At 35.8% G+C, this 16226-nt stretch overlaps 2 protein-coding genes across 5 annotated transcripts in view; both read left to right on the top strand.

Annotated features, from left to right (window-relative positions):
• The first annotated feature begins 175 nt into the window (after nt 1-175).
• Nucleotides 176-2805, top strand: LOC141375600 (uncharacterized). Of its 2 annotated transcripts, XM_073910176.1 has the most exons (4): nt 176-530; nt 1607-1705; nt 1809-2203; nt 2522-2805. In XM_073910176.1, exons 1-4 carry the CDS (start codon nt 401-403, stop codon nt 2798-2800), a joined length of 903 nt encoding a protein of 300 aa, XP_073766277.1. In that variant the 5' UTR covers nt 176-400; the 3' UTR covers nt 2801-2805. The 2 variants fall into 2 exon arrangements, with proteins under 2 accessions (XP_073766277.1, XP_073766276.1); XM_073910175.1 differs by having other exon boundaries at nt 1809-2805.
• A 1627-nt stretch (nt 2806-4432) lies between these two features.
• eps15 (epidermal growth factor receptor pathway substrate 15) overlaps nt 4433-16226 on the top strand; it is a 40300-nt gene continuing 28506 nt past the window's right edge. For 2 of the 3 annotated variants that reach the window (XM_005166923.6, XM_002663099.8), the window contains exons 1-10: nt 4433-4477; nt 8774-8815; nt 10343-10432; nt 12007-12054; nt 12152-12247; nt 12449-12511; nt 12650-12775; nt 13470-13529; nt 14236-14436; nt 14594-14739. In XM_005166923.6, the coding sequence (XP_005166980.2) occupies nt 4451-4477; nt 8774-8815; nt 10343-10432; nt 12007-12054; nt 12152-12247; nt 12449-12511; nt 12650-12775; nt 13470-13529; nt 14236-14436; nt 14594-14739 (899 nt within the window). In that variant the 5' untranslated portion in view covers nt 4433-4450. The remainder of the gene's footprint in view (nt 4478-8773; nt 8816-10342; nt 10433-12006; nt 12055-12151; nt 12248-12448; nt 12512-12649; nt 12776-13469; nt 13530-14235; nt 14437-14593; nt 14740-16226) is intronic. The other variant, XM_068223119.2, reaches the window with a different exon arrangement.

Genomic DNA, 16226 nt, shown 5'->3' with positions numbered 1-16226 from the left:
CTTCTTTGTTTACAGTTATATCTTAAATAAATTATTATATCTTAAATAAATTATCCATTTAAAACAGCTTATATCCTAGCTGTATAAATAATCTAAAGGACAAAAGCTGTTTTAAATGGATTATTAATTTGAAACGTATATGCTTTATGTCATTAGCATTCATCTTCATACATTTGTCTTTAAAAGTAAACATGCCGTGAGGTGACCGATGACGCGGAGGATGTGTTCTAAACGTAGTTCCAAATGGAACATTAGACTTGCAAACTGAACATTTTTTTGTTGGTTTGTTGAAGTGGTGTTAAGGAGGTGTAGTTTGTTGCAAATATTCTCAGCTAAACGACGATTTGATTCAACTACAATACTGTCGATAAAATACCCTGTCATTAGATCTCAGTGGTTGATGGCGAAAGCCGAAAATCCCGTATCAATGGTTGACCAATACCAGCTCAAACCGAGCGTCGAAGACGGAGCAAGGGTCAAGATGGAGAAGTTCTCTTTCCCCAAATCAAGATCCTCAAGTGGCACCAATGGTAAGTTATTGTGGTACGAATGTTCAAAATCTACTGAAAGTTAATTCTACTCATTTGAAGAGTTTTGATCTCAGTGTTGAAGATAATGAGTCAATTAAATACCTCAACACTTCAACTTCAATGGAATAAGTTCACAGTACTCATATAAATTTGTTTTTTACTCAAATGGTTTCAGTTGCCTTAATTGGTTATTACAATGAAATAATGTAAAGCTTAACAATTAATTACATTTTAGCCTCTCTTGTAAAAAATAAATGTAAAAATTCATGCACAACAACAATAGCCAAATTTGTATTCAAATTAAATATAATATGGTCCACTTTTGATGTTTCAAACCTTTTTGTTGGTCCTTTTTTGTTTCAAGAGTAAGGTCCAAGATTTAAAATCAAAGTTATTTGTGAAATGTTCGCTTAAAAACAATACAGTAGCAAAAGATGACTTCACTTACTTCAGATTGTTTTTTTTTCTGCACAACTGTATGTTGGACTCATGAAAAATATTTGTTAGCATTGGGGAAAGTTGCTAGCTGAAGTCACATCAGTCTTAAAACCTTTCTATTTTCACTATTTATATTCACTATTTATGATGGCACAGCAGTCAAAATAGGACAACTGAGCTTATGTATAGGGTAAATTCTGGACCATACATCATAAATAGTGAAAATGAATAGTGAAAATAAAAATGCTTTATTATTTCAGGCCCCTCCTGGTTACGGGCCTGAAATAATCATACAATGCCATGCAAAAATACATGGTTAAAGTAGGCCATTTCAATGTGGTCATGTCATTGGCCGATGAACATTTCCTGTTTGTTATCATACTAATTCATATCTGTAACAACAGGCAATTCAATCATATCTTCACGTTAATTTTAACATTATTAATTAATATGTGGACATTTTTGATTCCCGGAAGTTAGAGAAATTAAAAATATAAATCAGGAAATAGATTAGGACCATTGTTATTGTTTACATTTCTCAAAATGGTCTATTGCAAAACTTTACAGAAGAGTTAAATAACAAATATATATTTTTAATTTCTTCTGAAATGACTGTGCAATCATTTCTCTTTTAACAGATGAGGTGAACATGAAGAAAAACAAAAAGAACAAAAAGAACAGACTTGCACGTTTTTTCCAGTCATTGTGCAAGATGTGGTGTCTGAGATCCTCAGAAGGTAAATGATTATTACTGCGTGGATATAATGATATAAATAAACTTCAGCTTCATTTTACCTGGAGTTTAAGGTCTCTTTGTTCAATGTGTTTCTCCTTTAACAGATTGTGAAAATGACATCACTGTTGAGGAATTAATGAGGAGGAGGAGGATGGAGGAAGAGGTGACCATGAAAAATGACATTATGGAGAAAAGGAAAGAGAAGATGAAGGTGGAGGTGGAAAAGGAGATGATGGTGGTGGAGAAAGAGAACGTGATGGTGGAGGAGGAAAATGAGATGGAGGTGGTGGAGGAAGAGAACTTGATGGTGGAGGACGAAAATGAGATGGAGGTGGTGGAGGAAGAGAACGTGATGGTGGAGGAGGAAAATGAGATGGAGGTGGTGGAGGAAGAGAACGTGATGGTGGAGGAGGAAAATGAGATGGAGGTGGTGGAGGAAGAAGAAAACTTGAAGGTGGAGGAGGACAAGAACGTAAAGGTGGAGGAAGAGAACGTGAAGGTGGAGGAGGAAAACAAAAAGGACGTTAATGAAATAAATGAGGGTGAAAAGAAGGAAGAGGAGGTGAAGAAAAAGAGGAGGAGAAGGAGGAGGCCAAGGATAAGTTGTACACAAGAGGACGATATAAAGGAGGAGGTGGAGATGAAAGTGACGGAGGAGGAGAGGATAAAAGAGGCAGAGGAGGAAGAGAAAACGGACAATGAGGTGAGAAAGGAAGCTGAGAAGGAGGAGGAGGAAGTGAAGAAGAAGAGGAGGAGGAGAAGAAGGCCAAGGAAAATTGGTACACAAGATATAAAGGAGGAGGTGGAGATGAAGGAGGCAGAGGGGGAAAACAAAATGGACTCTGGTGTGACAAAGGAAGCTGAGAAGGAGGAGGAGGAAGTGAAGAAGAAGAAGAGAAGGAGGAGGAGGAAAAAGAAAAGTGACAGTGATGAGATAAAGGAGAGTACGAAAATGGAGGAGCAGATGAAGAAGAAGAAGAGGAGGAGGAGGAGGAGAGTAAAGAAAACTGACACAAAAGACGATCTCCAGAGCAGAGCTGAGGAACCTTTGGTGAATGAGAAAAAAAGGGTGCTCTTTTATTATTTACAGATTTGAATTGCTGAAGAAAAAATAAAACTGTTGGAAAAAAACTGTTTATTTCTGTTTGTTGTGTTTGTCTGCTCAGTTGTCTGTTGAAAAGTGTTGAGTTTTGTGTCTGGAGTTGTGTTGGTGATTTTATTGTTTCTAAAAACATGATGAACACATGTTGCTAAACTATGAACACATACTTTATGAAACTACCATGTTTTAAATGATAATATATCTCTGAATTCAAATCTACAGTGTGGCAGTAGCGTTCTGTCATGTTGAGAAATTATTCGACAACAGACATGAAACATCACAAGCTTTGTATTAAATATTGTTTTTAATGACCCAGTTGTGAAATATTTTAAAGCCTTAAAGTAAAAGATTTAATTTATTTTAATTTGAATTAGAGAAGTGGACACTTTTTTCTCCTTTTTCTTATAAGTGGAAACAAAAATGTTGAGCATAGAAATGCAAAGTCAAATTTACAGTGGATAGCACAGTAAACAGGTCTTGTATTTGCTTATTCAGTAATCAATACTCAATGTTACCATAATGCAATTAATTTATTTACAACCTAACCTATTAGTTATTTTTTAATTTTATCTATGATTATTTTTATATTATTATTATTATTGTTGTTATTATTGTTGTTGTTATTATTATTACCCTTATATGGGTTGAGCCCCTCTAAAATGTAAGTAGAATCTCCTCTTATGTTTATTCATTTATTATTCATTCATTTTGACACAATCTACATTGTAAAAGTGCTATGGAAATCAAGATGAATTGAATTTAATTGAATTTTCCTTTAGCTTAGTCCCTTATTTATCAGGATTCTCCACAGCAGAATGAACTGCCAACTGTTCCAGCATGTTTTATGCAGCGAGTGCCCTTCCAGCCACAACCCAGTACTGGACAACACCCATACACTTTCATTAACACACACCTTTAAACCACGGACAATTTAGTTTACCCGAATCACCTATAGCGCATGTTTGGACTGTGGGGTTAAAGCAAAGCACCCAGAAGAAACCCACAGGAACATAGGCAAACTCACACAGAAATGCCATCTTTCCCAGCCACGACTTGAACCAGCGACCTTCTGTGAGGTGACAGTGATAACCACTGAGCCACCATGCCACCTATTATTATTATTATTATTATTATTATTATTATTATTATTATTATTATTATGATTATGATTATTATTATTATTATTATACCCTTATTAGGTTTGAGCCCTTCTAAAATAAAAATCCTAGAATTACTCTTCCTTATATTCATTTATTATAATTAATATTATTGTTGTTAATATTATCATCATTATTATTATTATTAGTATTGCTTGAAAATCTCATGAATAAAAAATATCCGTGAAAAAAAGAGGGATCTCGCATTAGTTCACCACTTCTTCATCTCCTGATCCAGGTATTCCCTCTCCGTGTTTTATTTTATGTCCTCCTGTTCCACTAAGAACTCTATTCCAGTGTCTATTTTGTAAGGCGCCATCACCAGTCATTGGCTGTCCCATCATCACCAACAGATCCACCGAACAATGCACCGCCGGGTTTTGTTTTGCTCCAATCCACCAAGGACTCCAGTGCCAGGTTTTGTAGCATACCTATATTGCCCATTGCCTATCGCAACGCAGGATGAACTAGTGGGAACAGAAACACTATGGCTGCCAGTCTCTCCCTGACTCAGGTAACCTCCCTTTCTACACAAATATAGCACTCTTCAGGCCACTTTCCAGCGGTTCTAATGGGTTTACCAGATCTGTTGAGCTTTAAATGTGCGCTTTAGGGCGGAAAGCGATCACAGCCCGCTGTCTGGTCGCAGCTGTTTAAAGTTGTTTTCAGCCATTTGCTTGTGGAGAGAAAAAGTTTCAGTGTGATCTTTTAGGGACTTGCGTTAGGGCGTAGCTTAGTGTGTCAGTGTTAAACTAGGGTGGATTTACATGTATTTTTTTTCTAGCTTTTTTCGTAGCTGCTGTTCATCTAAAGTGGCAACTTTTGTTTGTTTTCTTTTTAAGGTCATGTTTCTTTAAAATGTCTCGCATATGGACGTGTGGAGGTTCTTGTAAAACTGTCGTTGAAAACTTGAAAGAGGAGCTGCAGTGATGATTACGACTTCATTTTATGGCACAATGACCTTTAAATGATCGTATTAAGGCCATTTTTTGACATACATTGGGTTTGGTTTAGTGGTGTGTAATGTATTAGTATATGGCAGTCTGTTTATAGTGGCATTGTAAAGCAGCAGGAAGTTTTGCTGCACTGCTAGCTCAGTGTTTCTCTATTCATCCTTTTAAAAATAGGAACTAGACATTGTTTGGTGCTAATATAGTCCAAAACGTCTGAATTACATTTATTGTGTGTATTTTTATTTTATAAACTTTATTGTTCTACTCGTAACAACTTTTTTGGGATTCTTTTCGACTGTTTAAACTAGTTAGCCTGCTAGCTAAAGCATTTTTGACACTCGCCCGCTAGCTGGCTAAACTGATGGTCAACCTTCAAAAAAGGTTATAGTTGAGTAATATAAGTCAAAAAGTGCCAAAAATCTCTAAACATTTAAGTAGGAACATATTTCCTATGTGCTCTTTGCATGTTCTGAGCAAATATTAATGTGACATTTATAGATAATATCTGACTGCATGTGCATTCTAGATGCATGTTTTTCTAGTCCACAGGGAATTATGCATTGATTGAACTGATGGTCTGAAATGCTCCTCACTTTGCATCTTGTCTTTTTTATTGCTTTAAGAATAAGACGTTTCTTTAATGGCAGTGGTGGTTGTAGTGTTGACCACATGCAGCTGATGGTGCTCTTAGTTTAGAAGCAAAGCACACATGCATGAAATATGCATTTCAGCATTAGCTCATCGAGAATACTAGGAGGAGAAGGACATACATCTGTCATGTCTTTAGTGTTTTCTGTGCAGCCAAAGAGCATAGGTTTGGTAAGAACTTATTGCAAGGAAACAGGAGGTAAAAGAGCATTTCCAGCGTTATGGATGTGACATTTGCAGTAAAAACTCAAAACATAAATTTACAAAGAAAATATATATGTTAACATTATATTGAAACATATGTTTATATTTTCCAGAACAACTGACCAGAGTTAGGAGATCAGAAAAATATCAATCTGTAAATATGTTAATACATTAAATAAGGGAAATAAACATGCGTTGTGGACGTGACCAAAAAAGGATGTCTGAGTTATACAACATACTTTGTAGAAATTCTGTGAGTTAAACGGCACATTCCAAAAGAAATTATGCTAGTCAAAAGTATAAGAGTTGGCTCTCTAGAACAAACATAATTGATTTTATTTTATTTAATATTTTTGCATTTATGCGGAAAAAGTGTGTCGTTATGGATGTGACTGATGTGAAGTTGACTTTGGTAAATCAATTATTATAGTTTAAAAACAATGAGAGAGATTTTTAAGTATTTCTAAAGTGCGGTAAAATACTTGCTTACACAAAACACTTACTGTAGAAATGGTTACCATATTTTGGTGAAAACTTATTTTTTTTCATGGCAAGGTGGACATTTGCATGGAATTGTTCAAAAGCAGAATTATGTATTTGAGTCACAAAGCCTTTATCTTAAAAATTAAATGTGACTGATTGTTTTCTGCTCGGCTATATTAAGTTATTGCATGTTTCTCATATTTGAGGCCATAATACTCCAAATGTCTCTCTTATTGCTACATTGTTCTGTTGTTGATTCTTCTAGTCTGTTCAAGTTTGGTATAGATAAAAAACCATTGGGTAATAAAAAGGGTGATAAAAAAGGGAGTGCAACCTTAAACCTGGTGTTGTTATAATGGCAATATCTATAGATAACAAAAATGTTTGATTTCATAATTGTAATTTCATTAATTTCTAAAATTAAATGTGAAAAAAAATCTAAAACGAGTATTGAACGTGTACACACGGCAAATATAAATACTTGGAAGCAGCCATGAAATAGTTTTGTTTTAAGGAATCCCACTATCACAAAACATTTATCGCAATCAGAATGTTGCTTTTACAAAAACATGCATCTGTGATGTTGTGTAAATAAACCTTTAATCATATTATACTTGTAGTTATAATACTTGTTATTACATTTGACTGTTCCTAGAGTGTGTATGGGGTTTGGTTAAACAGCCTTTTCCTCCTTTGGTCCTACATTATGGAATGAAATGCAGAGTGTTATCATGTTTGAAACAATTCCATCTCTAAATGTTTTGAAAAATCTTTTGGAGTCTTATCTGGAAGAATCATGTGAATATTTTGCCTATATTTTAATTAGTGATATTTTATGGTCGTCTATTTTTGTATATAAAACATTTTGTGCTGCCATTCAGGCACGTGCACACATAGGGCTCAACCTGTGCAGTGCACATGCCCTTTTTAGTCTTGGATAGAAAGTGCCCTTCCAAAATGATCAAAAGTGCCCCCGCGACGCGGCACACCCTCGGTCCCCCCGCCCTTCAGTAGGCGCGCGACAACACCGCTCTTCAGAACGCGCGCAACAACAACCAACCCCCCCCCCCCGCTCTTCAGAACGCGCGCAACAACAACCCCCCCCCCCCCCTCTCAGAACGCGCGCAAAAAAATCTTCAAAAAATTTCTCCTGCACATGCCCTTTGGATGGTCTCTGCACGGCCCTGCTGCCATTTTGGCTAGGACCCTCTGGTAGAAGAGATGCATATCACAATGGGAAATTCCTGGTAAAATATATGATAAATAAAAAAATAAAAATAAAATGCTATCTTCATGCACCTGGAAACCCGTATTTGTAATTACAGAATATATATTATTTTTTATTTCATATTTTAGTTCATTGTTATGGTTACTTTTAAAAAGTAAAGTTCTAAAACAAACAAGTCCCCTGAATTAGTTAATAAATCACAATGTAATATTTGCAGCATTAATTATATCAGTATTCTGCAGCTCTAATAGTTTTTTAAATGCATTTTAGCAGTTAGATTCTCTGTAGATTTGCTTAATGAAGATGGCATGAATAAAATGTCAGTGCAGTTTTTTTAGATTTACTTTTGTTTTATGTTTAATTATACTTTACTAAACCTTTTGTTTTGTAGGGGCATAGTAACTTTAGGAAGAACATGCCAGAATAAAGCTCAGGAAATGAGTTGGAATCAGAATAGCCTGAACGGCCAAAATAGTTTCAGGTTTTTTTTTTTTTCTAAAGAAGCAAAACAAAAACTCCTACTCCTTTCTCAGCAGGGCAAGGAAATGTTTGGTGGCACAGAATATTGTGTGCCAGCACCGCATTAGCATGCACCAGTAACCACCTGACGGGAGACAGACAGAGCTGTTGAACTACAACCAAAAAGCAGTTGGAATCTGGCAGAACTTCGCCTAACATAGCCAGAAAATCAAGTTGATGCTCATGCATCACAATGATGTCAGCTATGTAAGAGCGTATGAGCTTTGTAATAGCTTTTGATTGGCAGAGGGATTGGTGTTTACTAAAAACTTTAAATCACAATTATGAAATTTTCTTAATATTATATTTCACTTGATTCGTCCATATGTTATAAATTAGCCTCTTGGCCGTGACTAAACCCAGTGTTGATGATCTGGTTGCGCAAATGTGGGTTCTGCCTGACTATTGTGTATCAAAACTCAACAAAAAGCTCAGTGTTAATGTGACGCTCGCCTCAGCTGAGAATGCCAGGAGACTTAAGAAAGCCACTGTTAATGAGTGGATGCATGTATATTGTACATCTTTAAATAAATAAAAGGTTTCCAAAAACTTAAAGTCATTTCCAAATCATTTGTTTTCACTTTGCTGGAAATGCTCACCTGGTTGCCAGATGGTTTTAACGTTTTCTACAGAGATCTGAATGCATCTTTGTTGCCAAGAAAGTCAGTAGTTTAGAAGAATGCACTGTTTGCTTGATTAAATGCTTTATCATTTTAAGCTGTTTAAATAGATCAAATAATGCTTTTTAATGGTGTTTTATTGTATTCGGTTGCAGCTTTCAAGTGGAAATCCTGTCTATGAGAAGTACTATCGGCAGGTAAGGGTTCTATCGGCTTTTTTTTGTGTGTGTCATGTCTCATTTTGGCTTCATAGGGCGCTTGGTGAAAGAAGAGAAATAAAACTCTAACCACTCTGTCAGTTTGAGATAAAAGCATTCTGAGGCTTCTGCCTCTGTAAGTGTGCTTCTCTCAGTAAGAGGATGCCGCCATGAATTAGTGATGACTTTTTCCAAACTGAACAGGACAGTCAGTGAAGAAGACTGTAGCATGGGGTTTAAACATTTCGCTACTGGTTTTCATTCGAATTAATATTTCCAGCTGAGTTTTTGTGCATTAGATTGGACCCATTTTTTTGTGTCTTGTGTTTTAAAAAGAACATTTGTTTAATATCAAACGAAAAACACCTGAAGACTTTAATCTATGGCTTTTAATTTAATTTATGGCTGAAATTGTAGCTTTGCTATTACAGACTACTTTTTAATTCTATTAATATTAATTGATTAAATGGTTAAAATGTATGTATTAAATCATTTTTTGGTTGCTAATCTTTTACCAGCTTGTTACAAACTGAAAAAAATTAAATTTGCCATGCTTTCTAGGTCATCTTTTAAAGCATGCAGACCTTTTTTTTCCAGTGTAACTGAAGCACTCTGGGCTTTTTTTGATCAGGAAAGAAAAAAAGATGCTTACACATGCTCATGAGAACCTCTCTTCCATTCTATAAAACATTAAATAAATGCTAATAATATTTAAGATACAGCATGAGCGATATAAGCTGCAGTTTATTTAATGGCCACCGCTAATAAATAGTGTCAGATAGAGATGCACAGAGCATTTTTTAAATAATATTTTAAATTTTTTATGTGCAATTGGCATACCAATGTTTTATTCAATTTTTTTTCAGTTTGGCCGATATCTGTCCACACATACTGCATTGCAAATGTTTTATACTACAAAATCTGTAACTGAAAAGTTAGTAGAGATCAGAAGCTGAAGGCGGAGAACAGATGCACTAGAAAGATATACCTCACTGACAGGCAGCATGTGGCTGAACCATAGTTAAATGGTCAAACATTCACACATTCTACTGTTTTATACTTTATTTATTTCCTTGAGAAAATTAAATGTATGTTGGTTATAAGAGTTTAAAAAATATTGTATGGATATATTGTATAGCATTATTTAGCATGTTATTGTGTTATTAATGCACAGCCTTAAAACCAACTTTAACCTTCATTCATTTCATACTGCTGCAATTTCATTATATTTTCAACTTTAAATAAAAAGGGTTAGACGGATCATAGTTATTAGGCAGTTTGAACAGTATTACTATGTCTGTGATGTGTAAAGTATTGGGAGAAAATCCTAAATGCTATTGCGTGTTCTTTAAGTTGCTGGCTGCAGTTTTATTTAATGGCCACTGGTGTCGCTAATAACAATTGGATTCTGATTTCTACAAATAGCTCCTTAAATTTGCAACAATTTTTCACAATATTAGATTTAAACTGTATTTTCTGATCATAGAAAAACATATCCTTTGCTTACTATGCTTTATTCCACAACAGGTAGATCCGTCCAGCAGCGGGCATGTAGGAGCTGGTGATGCAGCCTTGTTTTTAAAGAGATCTGGCCTTGCAGACCTGGTCCTTGGCAAGGTAACTTCAATTAGCATGCTTTCAGTAATAGCAGTGTGGGAAATGCAAATCAGTGAATCGATTAACGCGTGCTGGAGACATCAAGATGACTTAAATAGAACAAAATAGATGGTGTTATTTACTTATTTACTGCTTATGTAATCGATTCTCAATGATTTGTTGTAAATAATAATCTGTTGCAACATTTTAAGAGCACTTTTTACTTGTACTACTCAGTTTCTCGCTTTAAATAGTCTAGTTCCTGTGTATCTAACCAATCTTCTGTCTCTCTACAGTCCAACCTGGTCTAAGGCTCCATTTACACTAATACGTTTGGGTTTTAGATTGAAAACAATCCACATCCACACTGGCGTTTCATCTAGCGTTTCTGAAAAACTCTCCATCCACACTACACCACTGAAAACACACATCACATGACCATACACACACTCTGGCATGCACTGAAAGCTACTTCAGCGTATTCTAGCGTCTAAGCTCCAGGCAGTCAGTACTTACCGTACTTTATACCTATAATTTGGCTTATATTGACTATTAAAATTATAACTCACACTGAAAATTATATTCTGCCAAAAAGCAGGTTGTTTTTTATTTTACCATGCATTAATCTTTGTGTGCATATAGTCTGGCATTAAGCACATATTGCCAAGACCACACAGTGAACCTAATGTTTCATAGCCTATTTGACAATGAAAATGAAAGGAGGCAGTTATAGGAGGCTCTGTTTTGTTCTAAATTTCCATCCAGTGAAGATGATGGTCATATAAACATGTACATGATGTCTTAAAATTTTTGGTCTTTGTTTTGTTTAAGTTGTTTATATAAAAACTAAAAAGACAGTACTTTACCTCATGTTTTTATTTTATTGTTAAGATAGTACACTGTAGTACACTGGCAATACATTTGAAGATTTACCCAATTTTACAAGGAAAGCATGCAAGTCTGAACCTTATGTACTTGATATTGAGAAAAGGCCCCAATCAGGTAGTGCGAATGTCAACAGCGTTTTCAGATGTCTCCGTTTCCCCCATCTACACTAACATGGATGAACAGCATTTTAAAATGAAAATGGCCTCTTTAGCACATTGGAAACGCTGTTTTTTTTTTTAGAGCTTGAAAACTTCAGGGTAGTGTGGACAGAAAGCATAAACGTAGCAAAACTTATGCGTTTAAATCTAAAACGTATTAGTGTAAATGGGGCCTAAGATCTCAAATCTAAGGGCTTCTGGCAATACCCAGAGTAACAAAGTCCACTAAAGGAGGTTGAGGGTATTCATATCTGGCTCCTAAACTCAGAAACACTCTCAGTTCAAAACTACATTAAAGACTGATCTTTTTAGTAAAGCATATACACAATGCATCACATAACTGTAGGACTTTTTTTTTTCCAACTCCTTAACTTTTCTGATTTTAAATGTAATGCAATGGAGCTGCTTTGAAACTATGATTGTTGTGTAAAGTGCTATACAAATAAACTAGAACTTTCTGCCCTATTACATGTTAGTATAACTGTTAATTGTACACATAGTTCTGATTTCTGATTCATCTGTCTCATCGTTTTCTTTTTTATTGCACAGATATGGGACTTGGCAGATTCCGAATGCAAAGGCTCGCTGAACAAGCAGGTATTTTGAGAAGCAGCATTGTTATGATGATACTTTGTTGTGTAAATAGTTTGAGCAGTACATTCTGAACAATATTTGCCTGCCTGTCTCCTCCCAGCAATTTTTTGTTGCCCTCCGTTTGGTGGCGTGTGCTCAGAATGGACTTGAAGTTGCTTATAAGAGCCTGAACACTGCCGTCCCTCCCCCAAAGTTTGTAAGTAAGACTTTAACTTCCTCTTCCTCTTCACCAGACCAGGAAAACGTCATCACAAGTCCCATTAAAGTGAGGGAGACCTGGGAATATAATTACCAATGACTTTAAAGCTGCAGAGTCTGTGATTTTATTTGCTTACTGAGGGGAAAATGGCGCTATGTTTCTATTGACTTGATGACTGTTCTTCTGTTTCCTGTCTAGCACGACACTAGCAGTCCTCTTCAGTTTGGCCCTGTGCCTGCCGACACCCCATGGGTAGTCAAGGTCAGAAATCCACAACAGATTTTTAATTATTTGTATAAATGTTGTCAGTACAATTATTCATAAATTATAGATCAGCCTTTCCCTTTAGTGCCACAGTCACTTTATTGCTCATTTATGAATGTGTTGTGTGTCATACAGGCAGAGGAGAAGGTGAAATTCGATGCCATCTTTGACAGCCTCTCTCCAGTGGGTGGCATGCTCACGGGCGATAAGGTCAAACCAGTGCTCCTCAACTCTAAACTCCCAGTGGATGTTCTTGGCAGGGTAAGATGAACGTGGTGGAAAACAGGTTTATATTCAAAGTTCATTGCATAGTGTAAAGATATCACTTTTATATATGTTAAGGTGCATTTGTAGGCCTAGCCACCAGGGTGCGCTCTTGAGCCATTGCTTGAAAGCATAGCATTTTTAAAAGGAAAGTTCAACCAAACTGAAAATTCTGTCATCATTTACTTAATATCTATCTTCTGTTAAAACCAAATGAAGATATTTAAAAAAGGATGAAAACCTGTAATCATTGTCCTTCATAGTATTTGTGGAAATACTACTTTTGAAGTCAGTGATTTTAATAGTAGATAAGCCAAATTTAACAGAATTTAGTAAAAAACTCATAATTGTTTGGGAAAGTTTCTTTTTTTTTTGGTGAAATGTTCTTTTAAAAGATAAACTATAATAAACGTAAATCTGATCTACAGCTAGTTTGTCGTTCCCTCTTGAAAATGTAAAAATAAGTCACAAGTAAACACTTTATTTTGATGGTCCATTTGAGTATTAGTACATGTCAGCTTACCCCAACATTACCCCAACCTAACAGTCTGCTTATAATCTAATGAGAATTAGTTGGCCTGTAGATGCAATGTAACTTAAAATCAACAAACGGACCATCAAAATAAAGTGTGACCAAACAATTTAATAGATTGAAATGTTGTAATTGATTTCTTTTGGATGTATGTTTTAGGTTTGGGAGCTCAGTGACATTGACAGAGATGGCATGCTGGACAAAGATGAGTTTGCTGTGGTGAGTTTTGTCATGTCAGACTATTTAAAATATTATTTTTATGTGGTGCATGTTTGCATGACAGTTTTCAACAAAAAATGGAAGAAGCTTTATGTCTGTGGTTGTTCATTTACACGACAACCCCATGCTGGGAGCTTGAAAAGCTAAAATTAAACAACTTTTTCACTCATGATACAACACTCTCACATAAACAAACTATTAGTTGGTCCTTTTGTTGTGTTTTTCAATTTCTATTTAGGCTAATTTTGCATATCATTTTAGTTTTATTTTAGTCTTATTTTTCATATTTCTCATTTTTATCAATTGTTTACATTTTTAAAAGTTATTATATGTTTTATTTTAGTATTTTATTTCAGCTATTTTTGGTGCAATTAAGGCATGCCAACTGTTTTGAAAGATGTATTGCATTCACACAATTCCGTGATTTAAATTGATACCAGCTATTGGCAGATCAGGCAAAATGTTAGTTTTAATTCCTGTTTGAATAAAGAATTCAGCTATTCAATGCAACAAATCCTGTTTCCTGTTTAAAAAAATGTCTTTACACAAAGCCCTATAAGTGCAGTACGCAGATTTGTGGAATTGGTGTGGAAAGCTTTTTCATCAAGATTTTAAAACAAAATTGCTTACTTTGCCTTTAAAACCCAAGAAGCATGTTTGTCCTGTTTTTATAGTTCACATCATGAGTGTGTTTGTGTGTTTTTAGGCCATGTATTTAGTATACAGAGCCCTGGAGTCTGAGATGGTTCCCATGTCTCTCCCAGCCGCTCTGATTCCACCATCAAAACGGAAACCAGCATCTAGTCCTCCTGTGATGCCCCTTCTACCATCACCAGCACAGCATAAAGAGAGAAACTCGGCCCACTCTGGGTCTAAAACACTGCCAGCAAAAGCAACACCATCACAGGTATGCTACTTTGCTTGTACAGTACAATTTATTCAGTTTGTTAATCATCAAAATGATATGAATGATTATGGTGATTGCTGCCATTGTCATTTATAAATGTCCCAGAATAAATCAATGTTTGTTGTTTGTTTGTATGTATGTATGCGTGTGTGTGCAGTGGGTGGTATCTCCAGCAGATAAAGCCAAATACGATGACTTATTCGCCAAGACAGACACTGACATGGATGGTTTGGTATCTGGTGCTGAAGTCCGAGATATATTTCTAAAGACTGGTTTGCCATCAGCAACTTTGGCCCGTATTTGGTGAGATGGCGCTTCTTTTATTCAGATTTCCCTAATTTGTTTTTGTTTCCTTTTCCATAAATGGTCTTGTTGATTAGACTTTAAGGTATAAAATCATAATATATTTGATTCACCCAAATATTATAATTCGATTAAAAAATGAAAACTCGCCCTTGCTTTGTTACAGACGTATTAGATTATTTTTCTATATATATATATATATAAATCCAATATGTCTGTACATTTATAAAGTGGGCAAAATAAATATTGAACACGTCATGTTTTTTTCACATAATATTTCTTAAAGAGCTGTTGACATGGAATTAAACCAGATTTTGGTAAAAAAAAAAAAAAAGATCTGAAAATTTGTTGTGTGTAATAACAGTAAAATGACACAAGGAGAAAGTGCTGAACTACTGAAATGTCTTTAATACTTTATATAAAAGGCTTTTTTTGGCCTGTCATGTGGAGAATGAAGTCACATGCATTGCTCAGGTGTGAGGTTTTCACAGACATCAACAGAGTGTAGAAATCATGATGGTTCTGTGTGTCTTATCTTTTAAATCTGTGCTTCATTTTGTATTCTATATTGGATTCAAGGCATGTGATTGATTGGGCCATTCTACATCTTAATTTGCTTTCTTTTAGAACATTTGAGAGTTTCATTGGCTGTGTTTTGAATCATTGATTTGCTGAAATGTGCACCCAGGTTTCATCTTTATCATCCTGATAATGTAGATATTGGACTGAAGTAGCTAATATTAATTCAAATCAGGCTTTTATTTGTCACATAAACTTTCATATAGTGAAATTGAGAAAAAAAGCCCAGCAATTTGCACATAAACACAAAGACTAGACATAACATTGCCACAGGGGATGGGAACAGGGGTTGTGGATTTAGTCCGATGAGGGTGGGCAGACATCTGGTCCTGCAGCCATGGGGGCGCTGGTCGCAGACCCGCCTACCCCCTCCAGTGGGTGAAAGCGTGGGATGAGGGGCTAGATAGTGATTGTCTATCTGTAACTGTGTATGTGTGTAAGCCTGTAGAGTCCAACAGGTGTCCTTGACAGGGAGTAGGAATTTCAGAGTGTCTCCTTGTATTGCCTTGTATTGAAGTTGTTTTTCTCCAACCGAGGCCGTCTGGCAGGAAAAAATAAAACAAGAAAGCTGAAAGAGTAGAAAAATACTTAAACTTTAGGTCAATATCTGCTAATTTCACAGATATTTAATGTCCGTCCCTCGTCTACAGATCTGGCCAAATCTTGTTGAAAAGCCGCTAGCTTCACCCAGATGTTTTCCAATTTGCGATCTAATATTGCAGTCTGATTGTTAGCCCATCTGCCCATCGTTTTAATCAACCCGGCCAGCCTGGTGGGGTTTTGAGCAGCACTGACCACTTTCATCAATCGTCGATACCCCAGGGCCCTGCATAAGCCCATCAGCAGAAACCCTGTAATCAAATTTCCGAATAGGTAAATATCTTCAATATCCTCCAGAGACAGACAGC

Source organism: Danio rerio, chromosome 8, assembly GCF_049306965.1.
Source record: "Danio rerio strain Tuebingen ecotype United States chromosome 8, GRCz12tu, whole genome shotgun sequence".
Classification (NCBI taxonomy): domain Eukaryota; kingdom Metazoa; phylum Chordata; class Actinopteri; order Cypriniformes; family Danionidae; genus Danio; species Danio rerio.
The sequence above is the reverse complement of the archived record's forward strand: the minus strand, read 5'-3'. Positions and strand labels throughout refer to the sequence as shown.